The 26,679-nt window shown below is 42.4% G+C and overlaps 1 protein-coding gene across 2 annotated transcripts in view; it reads left to right on the forward strand.

The window, feature by feature from the left end:
- The first annotated feature begins 2,004 nt into the window (after positions 1-2,004).
- The window catches only part of SEL1L3 (SEL1L family member 3), a 50,563-nt gene continuing 25,888 nt past the window's right edge, over positions 2,005-26,679 (forward strand). For both annotated transcript variants that reach the window (XR_011849895.1, XM_072125986.1), the window contains exons 1-12: positions 2,005-2,132; positions 5,580-6,135; positions 8,328-8,457; positions 10,817-10,938; positions 12,946-13,061; positions 13,573-13,631; positions 15,612-15,744; positions 15,955-16,087; positions 17,020-17,163; positions 19,400-19,599; positions 19,695-19,874; positions 21,458-21,577. Coding sequence is in view for 1 of the 2 variants with exons in the window: in XM_072125986.1 (XP_071982087.1) it covers positions 2,073-2,132; positions 5,580-6,135; positions 8,328-8,457; positions 10,817-10,938; positions 12,946-13,061; positions 13,573-13,631; positions 15,612-15,744; positions 15,955-16,087; positions 17,020-17,163; positions 19,400-19,599; positions 19,695-19,874; positions 21,458-21,577 (1,953 nt within the window). In the remaining variant the exon portion in view is untranslated. The remainder of the gene's footprint in view (positions 2,133-5,579; positions 6,136-8,327; positions 8,458-10,816; positions 10,939-12,945; positions 13,062-13,572; positions 13,632-15,611; positions 15,745-15,954; positions 16,088-17,019; positions 17,164-19,399; positions 19,600-19,694; positions 19,875-21,457; positions 21,578-26,679) is intronic.

Raw genomic sequence — 26,679 nt, forward strand, 5'->3', positions numbered from 1 at the left:
CTGGGGTGGGGGATGAGGCCCTATTTCTATCCTGGGGTGGGGGATGAGGCCCTATTTCTATCCTGGGGTGGGGGATGAGGCCCTATTTCTATCCTGGGGTGGGGGATGAGGCCCTATTTCTATCCTGGGGTGGGGGATGAGGCCCTTTTTCTATCCTGGGGTGGGGGATGAGGCCCTTTTTCTATCGTGGGGGTGGGGGATGAGGCCCTTTTTCTATCCTGGGGTGGGGGATGAGGCCCTATTTCTATCCTGGGGTGGGGGGGGGAGGCCCTGTCTCTATAGTATATAGTCTTTATACAGCGGCAGTACACAGCCATACATGGAGCTACAGTGTGGTACATGAGTATTTTGTCTTTATATATATCCCTTGTTTAAAGGGAATCGAGCACCAGGTGCACAGCATAGTACCTGAAGGTATCATGCTATGCACCTGATGACCCTGACTTCAGCACTGTAAGTTCCATCAAAATGGCCTCTATGGTTATCCTTTAATGCTTTTATAAAGAATTATGTTAATTACCAGCTTAGGAGCAGTGGGAGTGCTCCAGTGCACCTAAGGGCTCCTTATGTCACCCAGCGGCCAGTCCTGCGGTGATCCGAAATCCCGATACCTGTGCCTGCTCAGCAGCCTCTGTGAATCAGTGTGCAGGTGCTGGGACTTTAGGTTTCCTTGGGGCATGCAATGAACGCTCCTTCTTTTCCTTCCCATTGGTTCTGAGGAAATATGAAGTCCTGACCCTTATGCAGTGATTCACAGAGGTTGCTGAGCAGGCACAGGTACCAGGACTTCAGATTACCTCAGGACTGGTGGCAGGGTGACGTAAAGAGCCCTTAGGTGCACTGGAGCACCCCCACTGGTAATTAACACAATTCTTTATTAAAACATTAAAAGATAGTGGCGGCCCTAGCAATTGCACTTTATAATGTTATATTTGTTATATGTTGTCTGTTAAACACTTTTATATGTTTACTGTTCACCATGCTTTAGTTTTTGATGCCATATTTGCACTATAATAAATATACTTGACCAAAAGTATGACTCCTATTGGCAATCTACCAGAAGAGTGTGCCTTGTCGTAGCAACAGGCCTCAAACCCTGTTTGTGAAAGGTCACTGCGGGGGGGCAGGAGGCTTGTTCGGTTTTGGGGTGTGTTGGGGCCCAGACACTTTTGCTGTATGGGGCCCCGAATTTCCTGATGGCTGCCCTGCACACACCATATACACACATACATACAATACCATATACTGACATATAACACACACAATACCCCCGGGGCTTCTGTTTTATATAGAGAGGCTCTGTTTCTAAGCAGATTTCAAGTTAAAGCAGTATGGCCCACCTTCAGGCCTGAACGGGCGCAGCCTATAGCGAATGTGCAGGTGCAACTGGGTAAGAGCACCATGACATAGATATGACAATTAAAAGAGAGGTGTATAGATAACTATACATAGTTATATAACGATACCTCTCTTGTCTATTTGTTATTGGACTTTGCACATTCTTTCTCGTGCAGACTGCTTGCACAGGTATTTAAGAAGTGTTCGACACATATGCGTAGTACATAACTCATGTGTGTCACATCTGCACTATACCCAACACGGCACAAATTTCTGCACATAAATGGCCGTTCTGGTGCTCAGTCGGATCGTGCGCCACATTTCTCATACAGAGTCTGACAGTGTGTTAAGTGCCCCATGTCAAAGGTGCACCAAAAAAAGTTGGTGCATTCTATCGAAACTGTGCAGGGAGCGCTAGATTCTTGAAGAGTGGGCACCACAAATCCTGAATCTGGCGCCCCATGCACACTACACAGACAACTGCACATAGTACTGCACTGTTTTTCATAAATGCACCCCATTGTATTATAACCTGCCTTATATGTTATATCAGTGCTCTGAAAATAATCTCCAGCACAGACGTGGATCTGTAGAGATTACCTGAGCTGGAGGGAGGGGGCATGACAGGAGGGGAGGATCAGGGCAGCACCTGCCCATGTACACAGGACTCCTTCTGCTTCCACCTGGCAGCCCCACCCCATAGAGCGACAAGAAGAACAGGACGGGAAGGAAGAATGCTGCAATGGACACACATGCCAGGTGCTAGAGCCCACTGTCTATTGCTCCTCTGCATGGTGAGGAATACTCTTCTACTCCTCTATTCCCCCACATAAGGCTGGGATACGATGCCCCTCGCATCTACTTCTATATGTATCCATCAATGTATACATTGTATACATTCTATATGTGTTATGTAGCTGTAACTGATCTGTGTTGTTGTTGTCCTCTGTATACATGTTGCCATGTGTGACACATGTACACATGTACAAACACTTGACATATATATATATATATATATATATATATATATATATATATATACAGTATATAAACCTACAACACCATGACCTGAATATTTACATTACATTTCCTCATATATGTCGCGTATTAGTGAATCATTGTATGAATAGTAGGTCGGTATGCTCCTTTTAGATTATGATCACACATCTTGTTACGTGTCACTTTCCATAGGGCAGTAGCTAAAATCACATCCAATTGTATTGCTGTCATGTGACATCTACCACCGACATGCTGAGCTTTGTAATTTTGCAAATTTTATAAGCCATAGATCTGCGGATTTCAACCAGCAGCTTTCTAGTAGTTACAAAACTACAACTCTCAACGTTCAGAGAAATGAAGCAGAGATCATGTCATCCCACAAAAAGCTATTAGAGTATATTTTCATTATTTTTCTAATACTGATTTATTTCATTATAATATGGTTTGAATAATGATATATATTTATCATTCAGATGAATTCGCTTGAAGTTCCAGCTAATATTGGAGTCTGGGATTATTCAGGATATGTTTTTGTCTCCTAGATCTTTGTTGCTAATCCTTCAAGCAATGGGAATTCAAATCCCTGTTATTACAACTCTTCAATTAGACCTCTGCATGAGATCTATGAAAGGCTGTGCTTTGACTAAATACTAGATAATAACTAGCCCATGCTCTCAAAGTATTAATTTAATTAGTGACAAATCCAGTAAAATCTGTGCGGCATGAAAATTCTGTGCATGAAACATTCTGTTTGATGTAGGAAATCTATGGATTCTGGTCACTGTGCTGTAGAATTCCTTCATCTACAGCGTAGTATTGCATTTCTCAACAATTTCCACAAATACCAACCAAAAACAAAGACAGCAATAGATAGAATACAGAGAAAAGCTGACACCATCACTGGCTAGAATAGGGTGCAAAGTCTAAAGATTTTCCCTGTTCTTTACCCTTATCTCCCACAAGGAATTATAGTGTTCTCCATATGGATTCCTGGGTTGCAGTAAATAATAGTCACCAATTGACAGTGAGTGCGCTCTTGTTAGGGTCTGGATTGGCAGTAAAAATGAACCAATCATAAAGCTACTAACAGGCATTGATAATACCTTTAAGTGGGTTGGACAAAGTTGTCCCCTATCCACTTGGTAAGAAAAAATCTGCGAGGGTCCAATTGCTTGGTTTTCCCTATAGCACTGATGGCTAACCTTTTAGAGACCGAGTGCCCAAACTACAACCAAGACCCACTTATTTATCGCCAAGTGCCAACACAGAAATTTTATTTGTGATTTATACTCCCTTCTCTGTCACAGCTTTCATTGATACCAGCTCCCTGAGGACTCTAATTAAGCAGAAAATAGAAGAAAGTTGGATGATCATTGTAGCTTCCCTCCAGGGTCCCATAAACAGGAAGAAATGTCAGGGCCGGAGCAGGAGCTACAATGATAATCCAGATCTGTCCACACCTTCCCACTCCTCCAGTAGTCCCAGGTAGCCCTGTTACTTTAAAATAGGTCCGTGCACAGCAAGTCCTGGGCTGTCTGTAACTTCAGGAAGATACCTGGAGTCATCTCTGTTGATGACCTGAGTGCCCACAGAAAGGGCTCCGAGTGCCACCTCTGGCACCCGTGCCATAGGTTCGCCATCACTGCCCTATAGGATGTGCAGGGACTTGGGACTTGGGACCTGGGTGCCAGAGGAGGCCCACAGACATTGTCCAGTACAGAGTTCGCCAGACAAGACTCAAGACATCCTTCTGTAGTCTCAGGCAGCCCACATACTTGGCGCTCTAATACTATAGCAGATGTGATGAGGTGTGGACAGGGCTGGATTAGCATTGGAGCTCCTTCACCAGGCCAGCGATTCTTCCTCTTCGCGAGGATTATGGAGGTATGCTACATTGATAATCCCAATTTTCTATATATTTATCATTGTCCTTCGGAAGTGTATACGAATAAAGGCTGTGGCAGAGAAGTTATCAATAAGTTACTGCTTTAATTGCCATGTTGCCAGTTATTAACATTGTTGATATGTTCTAAATACAGGCATGAAGTGTTGAAAATATAATTATGATAGATGGAGGTTTTGTACTTAATAGACTCCATTTGTTAACCATTCAGTGGAGCCAGCTTTGCACTTCCCACTTATCCCAGGCTGATGAATAGCGAGGCACATGACCATTACAGCCAATCAGCCAGAGCAGTTTTCACTGATTGGCTGTAGTGAAGTCACATGCCTCCCTACTCATTATAGAGTTTGGGAACACCATAGAAGGTGCTACATTGGATCTCCAGACGGAAAATAAAGTAAGTAAGGCTTGCTTATGTTTTTGTTCTGAACCATTGGGGCATTTAAAGAGAATATTTCACCACATTTTTTACAAATACACCTAGTGACCAGTTCCCATAGAGCCCTATTAACTATATGTCGCCCTTCTTTTAGCTAGAAGTTGTTTCCCACACATCCCCATAAAATCAACTTTGTTATCTTACCTGGCATACAGCTAGATGGAGCTGCAAGTGTCCAGAGGAAGTGTCCAGCAGCTTCTCCCCATGCCTCCTTCTCACCATTCAGCACTTCATGTCATGTGGCCAGGGTGACGTCATCTAAGGTCTTTTGCCCACTAACATTTTCACAATGTACCCCATGTATGCATCTGATCACATGAAATCCCTATGCCTCCATGGAAACAGGCTGTGATTTCATGTGCTCAGATAATACATGGAGTAGATTTTGCAAATGTTAGTGGTTAAAGGACTTTAGATGACATCACCTGACATGCAGTGCTGAATGGTGAGGAGGCATGGGGAGGAGCTGCTGGATTGGGTCGAGCAGGACATACCCCCTTCAATTCACAGCTAGATGTGGCTATATGCCAGGTAAGATAACAAAGTTACGGGGATGTGAGGAAAATTTAGCATTTAGTTTATAGAGCTCTTTGGGAACCTGCTGTATTTGTAAAAACTGTGGTGACAGGTTCCATTTATAAGAAAAAATAGTACCAGACAACCCCTTTAAGGAATCAACTGAGACATACACTAGATAGTGTTATGTGATATTGACATTAAAGGGAAAATTATTTTTATAAAATTTATGGTATAACGTTTTACAGGTCTCTCACTCCATTGTGTACATAATTTTTGGCAATGTATTACATGCATACAAATACACCCTGTGCTAATACTGTTAATTACATGCCAATCCCTCAAACTAATGTCATTGAGATTAATGGTTTCCTCTATCTACAGGTTCCTTTTCTATGCTCCACGAAGGAGACGACATCTGTAACCAAACAATCCGAACAATACTTGAATGGTAAAGACTATGTAGCTCTTCAGGACTTGCCAACAACACTTGCCAATGCAAATATATCTGTGGAATATCTGTGCACTGGTCCCTGCTCCGTGCATCTGGATGTTGTGGCTTCCTCGGAATTTACAACAGGAATTGCGGTGTTTAAAAAACATTGGAAAAATGAAAGAAATCTCCATCAGCTACGGAGGCGATCAGTCAAGTTGCAGTTTCCAAGCAGCATGGTCTACAGAGATGATATCTTCATAAAGAAGTCTATAGATATATACTATGCAGTAATAAGAGCCTGGGTTGTACACAATCTGGAGGTAGAAACAGAAGTCAGACATAATGAAACTTTATTATATGCAGTAGCTAAAACACATGCAGTATTGGATGTTATTCCTGCTCAACAACGACCTTACAAGGACCATCATATCTGCAGGCCATGGTTTTATGAACATTGGCGAAGGTGGGAAGACAAAGCAATACTTGTATGTCCTCTGGAATCAGGTAAGTCTATTGAAATCTGGAATATCGGTTATTTCAAGGCTGTTTTCAAACATTACATAAAATTGATAACTAGGCTGAGATATATGTTTAGCCTTTTTTTGACATAAATATATGACTACTTTACCCACTATCATTTTAATGGGTTCCTAGCTTTACGGTGCTTCAGTAGGGCTTTTATTTACTAATGGTGGACATAAAGGGTCCCCACAACCAAGATTAAGATTAGGCCTGTATTATATTAATAGCCTCTCATAAAAAATTGTCCTTTCAAGGACATCTACCACCAGGATGAAGGATTGTAAACCAAGCACACTGACAAAGTGGTGTGTGCCCCTCTGGCAGGAACTGCTCTTCTTTAAGCTTCTTATGCCATTGTGTTTTTCCCAAAAAAGACTCTTATGCAAATGAGACTGATGTGCTTTGGGCTCAATAGCTGTTAACTGGGCCTGGAGCCCCTCAGTCTCATTTACATTGAGAGTGTGCTTGGTTTACAATCCTTCATGCTGGTGGTAGATATTCTTTAAGGCTGTGTTAACATGGCATTTTGTAATCTGATACAACAGCTGAGAAGATTTGCAGCCCAATGCAGCCTAAAGAGGTTGTTTGTTTGAGACTATTAAGATACTGATTATTTGGAGATTGGTTGCAGATCTAAGACCCAGGCCACACACCCTCTAATCATTTGATATTAGCAAAGCCCACCATATATTGTATAAAGCCATCAGTTTATTGCTCTGTATACTTGAAACTGTAATGGCGGCAGTCTATGCCTGTCGATGTGTTACTTAGTGTAGCTACTGTAACTTACTGTTGCTCCTACACACTTCTCACCAATTTCCTCAGCATTTCTGGTGTCATTACACCATCCTGTTCCTGGCCATTGGCCATTGACCATCTTGCTCCTGTGTCCTAGGGCGAGCATCATAACCTGGGATTCACTTACCTATTAGTGCATACCTTTGGTGATAAAAGGCATGTTCCACCACTACAAGCTTCTTGGGCGCTGTGGTTCCCAGCAAAGGTTGAATTTGTCTCTTTGCTATCTGCCCCAACCTCTGGCTTCTACTATATTATCTGTCTGTTTGCTACCTGCCCTGACCTAACACTTGTATCCTGCATTTGTCTGTTCCCTGCATGCCCCAGACTTACAGCTTTTTACAACCTTTTGCAACAAGCTGGATTGCAACCTGCCCCCAAAACTGCATTGTCTTTAACGACTTTATCTTATACATCACCATCTCCTGTCCCAATTGGGCCAGCTGCTAGACAGGGGTACCAGGACAATCACAAGAGGTGAAGTCCAGATGCATATAGGGGTAAACACTTGGAGAGGTTCAAGGACAACACCTTTAGTGGTGACCCAATTCAAACCAGGTAGACAGCATAGCAAGCTCACAACCCACAGGTTTTTTTTTTATAAAAAACAACAAGTTACTGAGTGTTGGACTCCCACCACCCACTTATCAATGATTTATGATTAAGAATAGGCTATTTATTGTAAATCTTGGACATCCAATTTTATTACCTTCAGTAACAAAGATGATGCAAATGATGGCAGTCTTCCTCATTGCAGACATACCTTGAAGTGATTGTCACAAGTTGAGAAATTTTAATTGTGATTTGTAATTGTAATTTGGTTTTACAAGGAGGTGTACACAGAGGCTTATGAGAAATAATGTACCTGTTACCAGGAAAGAGACATATTGAATAACCTGTGGTTAGACATGGGGCCTCCAGTCTCCTACCTGATAGCATCTTCCACATACACTTACTGGGAAATAAGTCAGAATTGTTTTTTTATGAAGTTTTTCTGTATCCACATTTTCACTTCATTTTCTTTAAACGTTTTATTAACACCTATGAATGGTCAAGTCGTAAGTTTCTGGCTCAGCATCTTGGTTTCCATTTCATGCAGATACTTCCAAATAGTGTCCTATCCAGTCCGAGAAGTAGTAATCCAGAAGTGATTATAGTGCTGAACCTGATGATTCTTGACCTAAGTATCACGTCCTAACAAGGAATTCTCTGTAGGCCAATGTGGTCAAGCCTATGACACATCTGGATTGGGTATCTTAGTACAAGCATATCATTTTTACAGTGGTGTTTGTTAGAACATAATTGAATTCTCATTTACATTATGTATAACATATTTGATGCACATTTTATCACATCTTTTGATGTTCATCTTTCAGAAGCCGTCATGATACTTCCATTTCCATTGGCATCAAATAATGAACACAGCGGCCTTATCAGGATTTTGGAACCATTTACAAACAGAGATCTAGAAATAAGGAGACGCCAACTTGTCAGCCATTATCCAATGTGAGCTATTATTATATTTTACACTGTATTTTTAGGATCTGCTGAGCAGACTTCAACCACATAATGGGGGGGATTTACTATTCTGGGGCAAACACGACTGTCGGCATCGGAGATCAGTCTCCGGAAAGCACAGCCCGATGTTTTAAAGTGGAGCACAGCTGTAAGTAAATAATGGGTAGACGGTAATAATCAGTCGTGCGCCATAAAATTTTGTCATCAATGAGATGTGCGCCAAAAGCTTACATGGACTTCATTTTGCTCTCTGATCATTTTCTTCCTGGTCTATTGTGCGCCAAAAATTGCGCCTAAAATGCAGACAAAATACACATAAATGTGACGGATAATGTGGAAAAGTTAGGCCACTTCCACTTGCGCCAAAAATATACGGCGGAGTCGGCATAGTCGGAAATATCTATTCTTTCTGGCAGAAGCTCATTATAAATGATCTGCAACAATTCTGTGCTCAAAAAAACGAACGATCCCAGCATTTTTTAAGCGAATTTTTTAAGCGCAGATACGATAATACGTTCAATATGTTCATTGGGCTCATCAGATAAAATTATTTTGAAGACAAACTTCTGTCATTCCCTTAGAAATAGACCCAGATTTTGTTTTCTGGGTTGGCTTGCCTTATGAAGACATAGTACAGACTGGGTTGGAACCTGGGCCCAGCAGTGGATCCTATGGTTCTCCGGTTGGCCAATCCTACACATAAGGGGCTTATTTACTAGGGTCCCGCGGCCGCATTTCCGTCGGGTTTTCCAACATTTTCTTGATTGTGACAAATCGGGGGGCGGACCGTCGGACAATCCGACGGATTCGGACAACGCGCAGGATTTAACATGTCAAATTGTGTCGCAAGACATGCACTCACACCGGGAAGAAGAAGGTGAAGTCCAGCGGACCTGAGCGGGGAAGCGACACATGCAGGATCTCGGGTGCACGATCTTGGTGAATCGCGCCGGACTCCATCCTCGTCGGACAGTCCAAATCGGGGATCGCGACAGGAGCGGGGAAGTAAATGTACCCCAATATGTTGGGAATGGTCATTCAGGTATCATAGACATGACATTGTTGGAGAAATCTGATATTTATGTGAAGTAGGGAAGTGCAGATAATTTGGCTGCCATATTGTTGTCCAATTATTCTAAAGTGTAATATGTAGGGTTCAGTTTTCAAAAATATCACTGAGACACTAAAATAAGTCTATTCATGCCTATCTCTTAAAGAAAATCTACCATCAAAATACAGCATGATAAACCAGTGACATTTACTCCTAGATCCAAGCTCCATGGCGGTGGTAAACTTCTTATATTTGTTATCCATGGCCTCCTCCCTTCTAAAATCAACTTTTACAATTATGCTAATGAGTCTGAAGGTTTCTGGGTGTTACCAGAGCCCATCCGTGCTGTAGCTTCACAGGCTGTAACCCTGTCTCACTTTTCTCCTGCTCCCTCAGTACTTACACCTCGCTCCTCTTTGGGAAGGGAAAGTACTTCTGCATAGTGTAACAGCCTGTGAAGCTACAGCACGGAGGGGCTTTGGTAATGCCCCCCGGAGCCCTTGTGGCTCATTAGCATAATCAGCTTAATTATTAGCATAAGTGTATAGGTTGATTTTTAAAAGGAAGGAGGTGATGGATAACAAATATAAGTAGATTACCACAGTCACTGTGCCTGGAGCTATGAGTAAGTGTCCCTGGTTTATCATGATTTTGATGGTAGATTTCCTTTAAGCTGCATTTCATGAGCAATATTTTTAGTATATAGCAGGTCATGCTCAGAATGAAAAATTATTACAAGGAGTTTCTTCTAGTGCCTCAATTATTGTTAGTACAATGTCATTGTAACCTCAAGGATGTTTTAACCAGAACATCTCCAGGGTAGCAGCAGGTCTTCTTTTACTTACATAAGTTAAGTCATAGTGGTGGGAGTCACAGCCATATTTATCATGTAGACCTAGACTTAAACATTACGGGACACATTTACCAAGGGCTGTGTGCCTGTTTTGTGTCATACTTTGCATGTGCAAACTACTAGCACAGGTATTTAAGAAGTGTCCACACCACATTTGTGCGCCAGATTTAACATGCAAAGTGTGTCTGAAATGTGTCACACGCCCCATGTTAAAGGTCCACCAAAAAAAAAAGTGGTGTACTCTGTCAGAGCAGTGCAGGGAGCACCAGATTCATGAAGTACGGGCGCCACAAATCATGAATCTGGCGCCCTCTGCACACTACACAGATAACTGCACATAGTACAGACTGCACTGTTCTTAATAAAGGTGCCCCTATGTTTTATGCAACTGATCAATGATTTTCACCAAGGATACCTGACCTCCCATGTTCTATCTGTTTCAGGATTACTCTTTCTGTCTGGATGTATTTGCTAGATTATTGTTCTAATAAAGAGTGTGGGATATTCCACCATGTGGACACCAGTAGAATGTATGCAACACCTCTCCTCTTCCTGACTGATAAAGGTATGTACAGCCGAGAGAAGCTGAAATACTGCCCTCATAGTGAGATTAGGTTATTTCTTTGATATATAACATACACCAGTGGTCCCCAACCTTCTTGTAACCAGGGACTGAGTTGTGTAATCCCCTCACCAATGGTTCCTGGGAGAAAAATAATGTTCCCTGCAATTATAGTGCCTAATTTTATGTGTCCCCTTTTCTGTAACCCCCTCTTGATAATGCTTCCTTTTCATTAGCTGCTTCTATATATATATACAGGCAATCCCCTACTTAAGAACACCCGACTTACATACAACACCTAGTTACAAACGGACCTCTGGATATTGGCCATTTACTGTACTTTAGCCTTAGATTACAATAAACAGCTATAACAGTTATCACAGGTGTCTACAATGAAGATTTATTGTTACTCCTGATTCTTATGACAACCCAACATTTTTAAAATCCAATTGTCACAGAGACCAAAAAAAGTTTGGATGGGGGTTACAATGATAAAGTATACAGTTCCGACTTACATACAAATTCAACTTAAGAACAAACCTACAGACCCTATCTTGTATGTAACCAGGGGACTGCCTGTATATATACACACAATATATATACACATATTCAGTATATTAACATTTCCCCCAATACTCACAAACAACTGGAGTCGTCTTCTTGTCTCCTCTTCCCTGCAGCAGTACCCAGCTCTGATGCTGGCAGCACAATGTGATGACATCTGTAACAGTCACACAGACAACAGAACTAAAAGTCTCTATGGGAAGAGTCTGGAGGGAGGAGACTGTGGACCAGTGGACCCTCTGGACCACTGCGGGAGATGGTATGAGGCCCGCCGTGGCAGCCAAGGTAAAGGATATGCAGGAAACAGTCCGAGCCTGGGATGACAGCTGGAACACGGAGGGACACTGGCACGGACTGGAGGCGTCTGGGAACGCTGGAGACAGGAGACATGGAGACGTCTGGGAATGCTGGAGACAGGAGACATGGAGACGTCTGGGAACGCTGGAGACAGGAGACATGGAGACGTCTGGGAACGCTGGAGACAGGAGACATGGAGACGTCTGGGAATGCTGGAGACAGGAGACATGGAGACGTCTGGGAACGCTGGAGACAGGAGACATGGAGACGTCTGGGAACGCTGGAGACAGGAGACACAGAGGCGTCTGGAAACACTGGAATACAGGACACACCATGAGCGTATGGGAACGCTGGAGACAGACACAGAAGCATCTGGAAACGCTGGAAAACAGGAGACACGGAGGCGTCTGGAAACGCTGGAAGTCTGGGCACGCTGATAGGCAATCACTTTAACAGGAACCGCTGTGGGAAGCGAGGTGTGGAAACCTTGGAAGTTACATTAGAATGCTGAAGATCCGGCCAGGAATGAAGGGAGGTGCCAGATTAAAAGGGCTGAGCTGGATTAGCGAACTACAATCAGGAGGGAACGGGAAGCGCGGCCTGGAGGGAAGGAGGCGTGCAGCCTACACGTCGGGACCCGAGCAGAGACAGGAGAGGTGAGTACACGTAGGAGGGCACGGGTGTCCTTAGTACAGATCGCGGGTACGGCCGTGACAACATCACATCGTGTCTTACGCCATCAGAGCTGGGAACAGCCGTCACAGCAAAGAGGAGACAAGATAAAGACTCCTGCCACTATGGATCTTCCATCAGACACTAGAATTTCTTATCAACTGTTCTTATCCCAATGTTTTAAATGTAAAGTACAAGTAAAAATTCAGAAACCGTTTCCTGTTCCCTAAAATATTCTCTAGTTTATCATACCAAACAGGCCCCCAATGGTTATTTTATATAAAGCCCCCCATGGATTTCTTATGTACAGCCTTATGTGGGCTCCCCCAGCAGCTCTGGGCCCCGGAACTTGCCTGGGTATGCCCAGTGCTGACACTGGCCCTGAAAGGTAAAATTAAACAGCTCCCTTACTTTGTCAGCAGCTTTATATGGTCAAATCTGCTGACTGATTTATTATATACATGTCTCTGTTTCCAGGTCAAGTCCATATTCAGTTGCAGCTCGCAGCAGGGAATGATGTAGCAATGATATCAAACTTCCATCTACCTTTGTATCAATGGATCCGACTGGACGTCACAATTAAAAGAAAAGCGGTAATTACAGCTATTACTTGGGTGTCCCAAAATGAAAACCCTTATACAAATTATGTCAAATACCATCTTTATAAGGATCTATAGATTTATAGTGGAGCAGCCTTAGCTCCCAGTGCCCGGCTAGACTAGTACACGCCCCTGTAGCCTCTGCAGGTAATTTACATATTACTAAAATAAAGTTTTTAACAAGTTAGGTACCAGAATTATTAAATTACAGATTAGGGCAGAGGCCGGCAGGAGGAATCTACTATCACATCTAGTTCTGATAGTAGATTCCTCATTGTAGGTTTCCTTTAAGACAAAAGGATTTGGCAGCCAAACTTCACCTGATTGTTATCTCCTGTGATAGTTTCCTTGACAAGGTGTCTGCACTTTGTGGTGGCCATGTCTTCCTTCTGTTCAATTTACATTTTGGAGCTACACTTAAATAAGAAAATGTTCTAAATGTTTTAGTTACTTTGAATACTATTTATGACTCCTTTTTTAACCCCTTGTATTTTATCGAGTTTAGATTATATTAAACACCTTTCTTGGACGTGAATTAGAAAATGATAACAGTCAGTCTTTCAGGTAAGAGTCTCCTTCTAATAGTGTCTGTATAAAGCGAGTTGCCTGAGCATTAGCCGTATCACCATCACATGTTAACTAGCGATTTACACTAGTGATCATGGTATCTATAAAATCCCTTTTGCTGTGACACATGCAGAGACTGATGGTGCGGTTTTGGTGCAGTTTTATTAATTTAACTGATCAAAGACAATGGGGCACATTTACTAAGAACAGTGCAGTGTGGACAATGTGCAGTTGCCTGTGTATAGTGCAGGGGGCGCCAGATTCAGGATTTGTGGCGCACGTTCTTCATGAATCTGGCGCCCCCTGCGCTTCCCCGACATAGTGCACCTCTTTTTTTTTTTTTTTTTGGTGCACCTTTAACATAGGACGTGAGACACACTTCTGTCGGACTTTGTATGATAAATGTGCTGCACGGTCCGACTGAGCACCAGAACGCACCCTTCAGTGCGGAAATTTGTGTCGCATGAAGAATAGTGCAGCCGTGACACAAAAGGGTTGCATGCGGCACCGATTCTTTAATTTGTAAGAGCAGGTATCATATTATTTGCACGTCATAGATACTTGATAGATTGGGGCAGATTTACTTAGCCGGTCCGTTCGCGATCCAGCGGCGCGTTCTCTGCGGTGGATTCGGGTCCGGCCGGGATTCACTAAGGTAGTGTCCACCAGGTGGCGCTGCTGCGCTGAAGTTCCCCGGAGGCGTGCTGGAATGCCCTGAAATTCACCGGCCTATACCTGGTGAAGGTAAGTGTAATTTTCGCAACACATTTTTTGTCTTAAATGCGGCGGTTTTTCCGAATACGTCGGATTTTCGTTCGGCCACGCCCCCCGATTTCCGTCGCGTGCATGCCAGCGCCGATGCGCCACAATCCGATCGCGTGCGCCAAAATCCCGGGGCAATTCAGGTACAATCGGCGCAAATCGGAAATATTCGGGTAACACGTCGAGAAAACGTGAATTGGGCCTTTAGTAAATGACCCCCAGTATGTTGCTTCATTATATAACAATATAATAAATATATCAGTAAAATACATTTGGTTTGTGGCTGTAAAGTTTAAAAATGAGGAAATGTTAAAGGGATAAGAATAATTTTGCAGCAGACTATTTGTTACTATATCAAAGTAAGCGCATAACAGAATAGATCTACGACCATGTTTTATGATCCATAGAAAATGCTCTTCTTACTAACCTACTTTTATTAATTTGGGCTTAGTTGCTTACCTCTTCCTCCTATACTTTCTTGGGCAAACATGACTATTATTTACATAGCACACAAAAGGTGGCGTTATATTGCATTAACCCTAGTCCTGCTCCCTTTATAACCCTTTATTTTAAGGCTACAAAGCAAAAATATATTAGAATAACGTTTTGCGAATATATTTACTATACAGGAAGTCCCCAGGTTACGAACAGGATAGGTTCTGTAGGTTTGTTCTTAAGTTGAATTTGTATGTAAGTCGGAACTATATATTTTATAATGGTAGCTTAGCCAAAATTTTTTTAAATGTTGAATTGTCATAAGAACCAGGATTAATAATAAATCTTCATTACAGACACCTGTGATAACTGTTACAGCTGATTATTGTAGCCTAAGGCTAAAGTACAGCAAATTACCAACATCCCGGGGTCCGTTTGTAACCTGGGGTTGTCTGTAAGTCGTGTGTTCTGTATTTAGACATATCCGTACCTGTAGGTGGGTGACAACCAATAAGGCTGCTGGTTACAATTTTGTGTGAGCTCCAATGGGGAGCAGGCATGATGGCTGGGTTATCCTTCAGAACAACGCTATATACTCGAGTATAAGCCTAGTTTTTCAGCACAAAAAGATGTGCTGAAAACCCAAACTCGGCTTATACTCGAGTAAAAAATATATAGGTTTTACCAGTTTTTTTGGTGGTAAAATTAGGGGCATCGGCTTATACTTGGGTCAGCTTATACTTGAGTATATACGGTAATTTTTAACTTTTTTTTTTTCAGTTTGGAAAAAGACATCTATTTCAATGATACAGATGGATACATGGCCCTAGGAGGAAGCAAGTATGTGGTGGGAATTGATGGATTCTTTGGACCTGTGAAATATTATCGGCTTAAGGCTCTACATATGGATCAGGTATAAGTAAAGTTATTGCTATGCTACATGCCAGGAGCTCTACCATGTCTTCTTGAACAAATATTTGCATATCTCATAAAAATTAATACAGCTGCTTCTTTTATAAGAGGACAAAAAAAGGACATGTGGGTATATAAATGGTTGTAGTACACGTAGATGATATCATATGTGATTTTATGAATAGCAAGTTTTTGATTCTTGTCTCTGCAGATATCCAACCCTCTCCCAGATGATACGATTTACCATCAGATACAGGATTATTGTAGCAGGTGCATGCATGTCAGAGAGATTGTGAAATTACATGCTAGTATTCTACAGGATCAGCATAACCTGGAAACTAAATGTAAGTACAAGGCACTAACAGAAATCTACCATCAAACACTTACTTATAGGTCCAAGCACTGTGACTGTGGTAATCTTCTTATATTTGTTATCCACGGCCTCCTTCCTTCTAAAATCAACTTTTAAAATTATGCTAAGGAGCCAGATGGGCTCTGAGGGGTGTTACCACACCCCCACTGTGTACTGTTACACTGTCTCACCTCCACCCTGCTCTCTCGGCACTTCCCTCCTCCTTTTGCCTGCTGTAATTTTGCTCAGTAGGAGAGGGGAAGTGCTCAAGCACAGTGTAACAGCCTGTGAATCTGCAGAATGGAGGGGCTCTGAAGGCAATGGATAACAAATATAAGAAAATCACTACAGCTAAGATGCCTGGATCTTTGAGTAAGTGTCCCTGGTTTATCATGCTTGTTTTTGATGGTAGACTTCTTTTAACAACTTGCCAACCAGCGGCATACATGCCATAAGAGCAACGCCCCCTCCTCTTACATGACTTTATCTGGAGACAATCAGGGTGTTATAGTAGTATTTTAGCTGTATGTTGCGATACAGTTCTTTTTTGGTATATTTTATGATCCATCAGACCCCCTAGGGTTCAAATACCATTGGTAACTTTGTAAAATGCATTTACTGTATATTCCAGGATTGTAGCTGGAATTGGAGCAATGCTGTCCTTCTACTGCAATGTTCTTATCTCTCTGCATTGAACTGCTCACACTCTCCCTTGTGCTTGGGGTTAAAGCCGTAGTTAAATACTACAGTATTCACTCTGAGCAGAGGGGACTACCTATGGGGCAGTTCAATGAAGAGAACTTAAAACACAGCAGTTAGAATCTGCTACAATCTATATACACCTCCGATGACGTTGTATATATAGAAGTGATCCTTCAGATAATATCCTTTTATAATAAACTTTTATAATATCATTTATTGCAGGTCAGGCACAAAATTATTATAAAGACCTGGAGCTAAAGTATAAAGAGCAACCAACTACACTAATGGATCCTTGGACTCAGGAAGAACAAAATAAATATAGCAATTTGTTCTTGTTGCTCAGAACTACAGATGGGTTTTCCTGGGGTAAGTTTTGAGTGAAGGTCACATCCTATACCTAATTTAGGTTCTTCGGCAACAGTTTTCTTTACTCTATTTACGGTGAAGTAAAACCTGCATTTTGTTGCTTAACCATCAAGAATGGTCATTAAGTTTCTTGGCAAAAAAGTCATGTGATCACATTGTTTCCTGGAAGTACATTACCATAGGTATCGTATTTACTCATGTTGGTTACACCGTGACCTTCTGATTACAATGACCTATCCCTTGGATACTTCATTAATATTGTTAGTTTATAAAATTTTGTGGCATTTCCTCGGCTGCACACAAGCGTGGTAATTTTTGTACTAAAAATGTAAAATATGTAAAATACTTACCTAAAATACTTACGTCATACTTACCTTTGCGTCTCTGGTCCAGCATGGAACCACCTGTCACTGTTGGTCTTTGATGAGTGATGGGTCTCACATCAACGGTGTGCACCTGTAAAGCAACTGGATGGGGGAGATTTATCATTAATCTCTTAGAGCAGAACCAATTAGAGCTCAGCTTTTATTTTTCCACAGCTGTTTCTAAAATTAAAGCTGAGCTCTGATTGGTTTCTCTGGGCAACTAGACCAGTTTTACCCCAGAAACTTGATGATAAATCTCCCCCGATGTGTCCTGTATTAGATTGTAGCGGGTGTGTGCTGTCGAAACAACCTCACCACTGAATTTCTGGTGTGGAAGGTGCCATGCTGGACTGTAGACATGAACCAAATTATTATTTGAGTTTTATTTTAATACCACCTGAGAACCATGGTATAAAATAACAAAAACCGGACAAACACTTCAAGGTTAAAAACTCTGAAACGCAGGAATTACTATTGGCACCAGCAACCCCTGAGTCAATGTAGAGAATAATCCAGAATTACCCATTAAAACTGGGAGTCACACTGGTGAAAGTTTTAGCAGTGGCAAGTGCCGGAAAAAAAAGTTGAAAATGACTGGTAATTGGATTTTCCATAACTTCCACATCTGCGCCCACAGGGACAGGAAACAAACTTTAAAAGGGGTCCCTGCCCTTACAAGCTCAGTAATATCAGAGTACCATAAGAAATTAAAGGGGTATTCCAATTTCAGTAAATGAATGTAAGTGTTTATATTATAAAAAGTTATACAATTTTCCCATATACTTTTTGTATGAATTCATAACAGTTTTCTAGATCTCTGCTTGCTGTTATTCTATAGAAAGCTTCTATTTTTACTACCAGTGCACAGAAATCTGACCATGGTCACACAGGTGCACGGCTCGTTGTGTTACAGAGCGTTATCAGAGCTGTGTGATATAACGAGCCGTGCACCTGTGTGACCATGGTCAGATTTCTGTGCACTGGTAGTCAAAAAAAAAATAGAAGCTTTAACATTAATTTGCCAAAATCAGAATTCCCCTTTAATCATAACTTCCAAACTTTATTAAATTTAAACACTTCATGTCAGAAAAAGAATAAAGAGGAAGACAACAGGATAGAAATAAACCTGTGTCGTTGTGGAGGTTATAGAAAAAACTATTACTGGTGAGAGTAATTTTCATCTTTTCCCTTCACCTTCTCAATGGCACTGGCCGAAGCAAGGTTCAATGCTGCGGTGGCAGGGAATCCCTTCTGTCTGTGGCTTTGTGGAGGTGAAGGGAAAATGGTAATACAAATGGAAAAGCTACTTAAAGGGGTTGGCCACTCTTTTAAATATGTTGCCCATGTGTCTTTACTGCCTTTAAAATAATCCCTCAATGATCATCAAATGATTCAGCAGTGCTGCTAATTCCTTTTGTGCTGTGAGCATACTCTTTGTGATTCTTTGTTTATATGTCTGAGCTCTGATGATAAGGAGGGGTTGTAGCAGGAGATTATGACTCATCCTACCTGGCTCTGCCTGTGAGGACAGGCAGCGAAAAGAGACACAGTGAGAGATGCCATTGAGGATGGCCGGAGCAGTGAGAGAGATGAAGTTGTGTGTATAAGCAGATGGCAACATGGTGATAACAGGGAAAGGCTTAAGCTCTTAAAGGAGGCACAGACACCAGTACATATCCATGCAGAGACGTGTCAAATTAAACTGATTTATTTAAAAATGGCCAACCCGTTTAAAGTGCCCTGTTTGGTGTATGTGACAATAGCAGCAACCCAATATTTTGATAATATAACAAACAATTATAATTATAGACAAGCAATAAACAAGATTTTCATTTTGGATAAAATTAATGAAACTTTGCTTTATTTTTCAGATTTTCTTAAAGACCCAGGTGTCCAGTTTGGAAAATATATATTTGATGAGACCATGAAGAATCTGTCTTATAGTCTTCATCACCTCAAAGATGCTCTTCCCAATTTGCTTGATGCCAGCTGCAGTGGATACCATAAGGCATCTTACCTACTCGCTGTAATCTATGAGACTGGTCTCGGTGCACCCGCTGATCCAGCGGAGGTGCGTTTCATCATGTCATAAATCTTTAAATTTGTTTATAGGGATTTTCATTGTTGATCTTTGATCCCTCTGTCGTAACTGCCCCCTGTTTTTAGGCTTTACTCTACAGCCTGGTTGGAGCACAAGGAGGAGATAGGCTTAGTCTTCTGAAGCTTGGATATAAACACTACCAAGGAATAGACAACCATTCCCTGGATCTAGACGTTGCCTTTTCTTACTATATGAACGTTGCCAAAAAAACTTCAAAGGATCGACTGGCAAGAGACACAGAACAAGTAATTTTTCTCACTTTATTAAAGTTTATAAATCTGTATTGTGCATTCTGATATAGTAAGATGTATGCACCCCTGACAAAACATTTAGTGAAGTCTACCATCATCAAAATCCATCATAATAAACCAGGGACGATTACTATTATTATAGTTATTATTATTGTTATCCATGGCCTCTTTCCAGGGTCGGCTCCAGGTTTCAGTAGGCCCCTGGGTGACAGAGCCTCAGTGGGCCCCTTTGCAGTGAACTCACGCGGTGACATTAAAAATTCAGAAACTAAAACAGTCTCCTGTTCCCTAAAATATTCCCTAGTTTATCATTTCATACAGCCTCCATATGGTTATTTTATATAAAGCCCCTTTCACCCCCTATGGATTCATTAGATACAGCCCCCTTCACCGCCATGGATTCCTTATGTACAGCCTTATGTGGGGCCCCCACAGCAGCTTTGAAACCCGGGTACGCCTCTTTCATTGTAAAATATACCTTTAAAATGATGTTAATGACCTAGAAGGGCTATCCCAGCCTCTTCCTGTAGCTACAAAGGCTGTTAGTGTGAAGGAGCACTTCCCCCCTCCCACTATGCACTCACTGCTGCTTAGGTTACATAAACTGCGGAGTGGAGGTTGAGATTGAGAACTGCTGCTACACAGTTTGTAAAGCCAGTGCACCGAGGGGCAAGGGTAGCCATTGAGGCTCATTAGAATAACTTTAAAAGTTGATTTTAGAAGGAAGGAGGCCATGGATAACAAATATAAGAAGATTACCACAGTCACTGTGCCTGGATCTATGAGTAAGTGTCCGTGGTTTATCATGATGGATTTTGATGGTAGATTTCCTTTAAATTTAACAAAATTCTCACCAGTCTGTTGCTTATTCTTTACTTCCCTATATGTTAGAAAGTTTCCTTGACATCCCTGCCTTCAAGTAATCAGTTTTGCTGCAGGGCCAAGTACAGGAGTAGTGAAGTATTACCCAATGTCCATTGATAGCAATTGGTAATTAGTGTTATGCAGGAAAACACAGGCTTTGCACAGGTTATTTTCCACAGCCCGATAGGTGATGACGTCAGACAGCTCTCGGCAATTCCCTCACATGCCGGTAGAATCAGTATCCTATGAAAGTGAAGCCACTCGAGCATGTGTAGTGATGAGCAGTTGGCTGCACAATACTGATACTGCTGCGCATTCGCTGGAATTACTGGGAGCCACTGACGCTCTGGCTGGGAGTGGAGTGGAGGGGCAGTAAACATAACTAACCGATGATGGAGCCTGGAGGGGCTTTGTTGCTCCTCAGGCTCATTTGCATAAATTACAAGCCTTTTTTTGGAGAAAACAAGCGTACAAGAATCTATAATATGAATGGATCCAGACTGAGAATGCATTACAACAACATATGAGTGTGTTTGGTTTACAATGGCTCATTTTGGTGGTAGTGATTCTTCTAGGAGAATCGCTATTGCTCTGATGATGTTCCAATGCTTCATCATTTTGTCGCAGTTGCTCCATTTAAGTTCAGTTGCAAATTTAGGAAAAAACTTTATGTGCATGTCTGGGCTAAAACTTTTGTACGTTATTTATTGAAGGCGTATGTAGAAACCATCAGACTAATGGATGAAGACATATTGAAAGAGCAGACCAGAGAGAACGATGACCTATTCTTATGGCTTAAACAGAATGCAGAGCGAGGAGATGTGTACGCCCAGGTATGCAGGACTTACCAATCCTATGCCTATTATAGCTAGCCAATGTCCACAAGGGAACAATAGCTTGATTATATAGGATCCATGCATTATATGCAAACGCAAGAAATTATATGCTTATGATACAAGATAATAATAACAATAATAATGATTCCTTTATTTATATAGGGCACACAGCTATTATGCAGCGCTACATAGAGTTTGCCAAATCGGTCCCTGTCCCCAATGGGGCTTACAATCTAATCTACCTACCATGATGTTTTGGAGTGTGGGAGGAAACTGGAGGACCCAGAGGAAATAAAAATATAAAAAAGCAAAATATTCCAGATGACAATGAAATAGCATCACACCCAAAGAGCTTCACTCATCAATGACTGACGGCTAACGGTGTATAGCTCTATACATTGCATCTGTCTATCATTGGTGAAGGGGCTAGGGAAAGAACAGGGTGTATAAGTAAGAGACATTAAGGCTGCATTCACACGAACATGTGGGCGGGCAAACGTCGGGCACTCTGGAGAGAAGGAGAGGTCAGGGCTGTTCACCCCTCCCCTCTCCATAGAAAATAGAGCCGCATGGCCGTTCTTACAGCCAAAGATAAAGCACGCTCTATCTTTTTTTTGTGGCCACAGCATGGAACGATGAGCACGTATGCCGACCCAGGGCGTTATAGATGCCTATGGGGGACGTATATCCGGCCGCTCATTTGCAGACAAATATACGTCCCCTATATGTTCGTGTGAATGCAGCCTTATAGCAATGGGCCACCCATATTCTTTGCTTGCAACTAAATAACTGCCAGGGGGCTTTACTTGTAATCATTGGGTCCTATTACAAAACTTACATTTTATATACAGTAGTGCCAGTGAACATGGATAATTCACTCAGTGATGTCACCGTATAGAGATCATACACACAGTGATGTCACAGTACAAGAACAATACACACAGTAATTTCACAGCACAAGGATACCATATACAGTGATGTCACAGTACAGGGATAACATACACTTTGAGGTCACAGGAAAGAAATAATACACATAGAGATGTCACAACACAGGGATAATTACACAGTGATGTCACAGTACAGAGATAATACACACGGTGATGTCTCAGTACAGGGATAATACACACAACAATATCACATTACAGAGATAATACACACAACGATATCACAGTACAGAGATAATACACACAGTGATGTCACAGTACAGGGATAATACACACAGTGATGTCACAGTACAGAGATAATACACACAGTGATGTCACAGTACAGGGATAATACACACAGTGATGTCACAGTACAGAGATAATACACACAGTGATGTCACAGTACAGGGATAATACACACAATGATATCACAGTCCAGAGATAATACACACAGCAATGTCACAGTACAGAGATAATACACACAGTGATGTCACAGTACAGAGATAACACACATAGTGATGTCACAATACAGGGATAATACACACAGTGATGTTACAGTACAGGGTAATACACACAGTGATGTCACAGTACAGGGATAGTACACACAGTGATGTCACAGTACAGGGATAATACAGTGATGTGACAGCACAGGGATAATACACACAGTGATGTCACAGTACAGGGATAATACACACAGTGATGTCACAGTGCAGGGATATTACACACAGCAATGTCACAGTACATAGATAATACACACAGTGATGTCACAGTACAGGATAATGCACACAGTGATGTCACAGTACAGGAATAATACACACAGTGATGTCACAGTACATGGATAATACACACAGTGATGTCACAGTACAGGAATAATACACACAGTGGTGTCACAGTACAGGATAATACACAGTGATGTCACAGTGCAGGGATAATACACACAGTGATGTCACAGTACAGGGATATTACACACAGCAATGTCACAGTACAGGGATAATACACACAGTGATGTCACAGTACAGGGATAATACACACAGTGATGTCACAGTACAGGGATAATACACACAGTGATGTCACAGTGCAGGGATATTACACACAGTAATGTCACAGTACATAGATAATACACACAGTGATGTCACAGTACAGGATAATACACACAGTGATGTCACAGTACATGGATAATACACACAGTGATGTGACAGTACAGGAATAATACACACAATGATGTCACAGTACAAGGATAATACACACAGTGATGTCACAGTACAGGGATAATACACATAGTGATGTCACAGCACAGAGATAATACACACAGTGATGTCACAGTACAGGATAATACACACAGTGATGTCACAGTACAAGAACAATACACACAGTAATTTCACAGCACAAGGATAACATATACAGTGATGTCACAGTACAGGAATAATACAGACAGTGATGTCACAGTACAGGGATAATATACACAGTGATGTCACAGTACAGGAATAATACACACAGTGATGTCACAGTACAGGGATAATACACACAGTGATGTCACAGTACAGGGATAATACACACAGTGATGTGACAGTACAGGAATAATACACAGTGATGTGACAGTACAGAGATAATACACACAGTGATGTCACAGTACATAGATAATACACACAGTAATGTCACAGTACAGGATAATACACACAGTGATGTCACAGTACAGGGATAATACACACAGTGATGTCACAGTACAGGGATAATACAGTGATGTCACAGCACAGGAATAATACACACAGTGATGTCACAGTACAGGGATAATACACACAGTGATGTCACAGTGCAGGGATATTACACACAGCAATGTCACAATACAGGGATAATACACATAGTGATGTCACAGTACAGGATAACGCACACAGTAATGTCACAGTACAGGAATAATACACACAGTGATGTCACAGTACATGGATAATACACACAGTGATGTCACAGTACAGGAATAATACACACAGTGATGTCACAGTACAGGATAATACACAGTGATGTCACAGTGCAGGGATAATACACACAGTGATGTCACAGTACAGGGTAATACACACAGGGATGTCACACTACAGGGATAGTAAACACAGTGATGTCACAAGACAGGGATAACACACACAGTGATGTCACAGTACAGGGATATTACACACAGCAATGTCACAGTACAGGGATAATACACACAGTGATGTCACAGTACAGGGATAATACACACAGTGATGTCACAGTGCAGGGATATTACACACAGTAATGTCACAGTACATAGATAATACACACAGTGATGTCACAGTACAGGATAATACACACAGTGATGTGACAGTACAGGAATAATACACAGTGATTTGACAGTACAGAGTGTGGGAGATTTGGCCCAGTAGAGACCGTGGTAGCGGGGTGCTGTGATGCAGTTCAAGACAGTGACACCAAAGTACAGTCCAAAACAGGTCTCGCCTGCGTTTATTGTAGCAGCAAAATAAAACAGCCTTTACATTCAGGCATTAAACAAACAAAATCCTACCCGTCAGGGTGCTAACTATACAGGTGTTCACTAACTCACCACTAACAAAATCACTTGGCTGCTCCAGGCACAGAGGTCAGGGCTGTGTGCTCTCCAGCCAACTTCCAGAGAGAGACAACACTTCCAGCTCTGCTGAGCGGTTTAAAAAAAAGACTGATTGGGCTGCTACCATCACCTGTGTCCAAGGTGCTGGACACCCAACCTCAGCACTAAGGCCTTGCATAATAGCAAAACCTAGGGGAAACATACCGCCCATCCACAGTTAACCCCTTCAGTGTCTCACATACCCTTCCCCTCTGTTTGAGCCTGTGGGGGCGAACACTTTTGGCCATCAGACAGTGGGTACGGGATAGGGCATCGGCATTCCCATGCAGCTTTCCCGCTCGATGTTCTACCGTGAATTTGAAATTCTGCAACATTAGGAACCACCTTGTGACCCTGGCGTTCCTCTCTTTGGCCTGACTCATCCAGGTGAGGGGAGAGTGATCGGTCACTAGTGTAAACTGTCGCCCTATCAAGTAATACCTCAGGGATTCCAGAGCCCATTTGATCGCCAAGCACTCCCTCTCAACTATACTGTAGTTCTTCTCAGGGGGTGTGAGCTTGCGGCTCAGGAATGTCACGGGATGTTCCTCACCCTCAACTACTTGGGACAGGACAGCCCCTAAGCCCACGTCAGAAGCGTCAGTCTGCACAATAAAGGTCTTGGTGAAGTCAGGGGTGATCAGTACCGGTCCCTTGCACAAAACCATCTTAAGTCGCTGAAACGCCCCCTCAGCCTCTTCACTCCACTTTACCATCACCGCCCTGCTACCCTTGGTCAGGTCAGTCAGGGGTGCCGCTATGGTAGCAAAATCGGGGATAAATCGGCGATAATAGCCCACTATGCCTAGGAAAGCCCTCACTTGCTTCTTGCTCATAGGTCGTGGCCACTGCTGGATCGCCTCCACTTTATTTACTTGGGGTTTGATGACACCTCGCCCAATACGGTACCCCAGGTAACGGGCCTCTTCCAGACCCAGAGCACATTTCTGGGGGTTCGCTGTCAACCCTGCTGCCCTCAGGGAGTCTACCACTGCTTGCACCTTGGCCAGGTGACTCTCCCAATCGTTACTATAAACTATGATGTCATCCAGATAGGCCGAGGCATATCTCCGGTGAGGTTTAAGCACGAGATCCATTAACCTCTGGAATGTGGCGGGAGCCCCATGTAGCCCAAAGGGGAGTACCACGTACTGAAAAAGCCCATCAGGGGTAACAAAAGCGGTCTTCTCTTTGGCCCTGTCAGTAAGGGGTACCTGCCAATACCCTTTCGTCAGGTCAAGGGTGGAGAAGAACCTAGCATGTCCAAGTCGTTCTATCAACTCGTCAACCCTGGGCATGGGATAAGAATCAAATTTGGACACCTCGTTCAACTTCCTAAAGTCATTGCAGAACCGTAGGGAACCATCAGGTTTGGGAATCAACACAATAGGACTCGACCAGTCACTTTTAGACTCCTCGATAACCCCCAGGTCTAACATCTGCCTGACTTCTTCGGATATGGCTTTCCGGCGCGCTTCCGGGACCCGGTAGGGTTTTTGGTGTACCCGGATGTGGGGTTCGGTTACGATGTCATGCTTGATGACTGAAGTACGTCCCGGTAA

This window comes from Engystomops pustulosus, chromosome 1, assembly GCF_040894005.1.
Source record: "Engystomops pustulosus chromosome 1, aEngPut4.maternal, whole genome shotgun sequence".
NCBI lineage: Eukaryota > Metazoa > Chordata > Amphibia > Anura > Leptodactylidae > Engystomops > Engystomops pustulosus.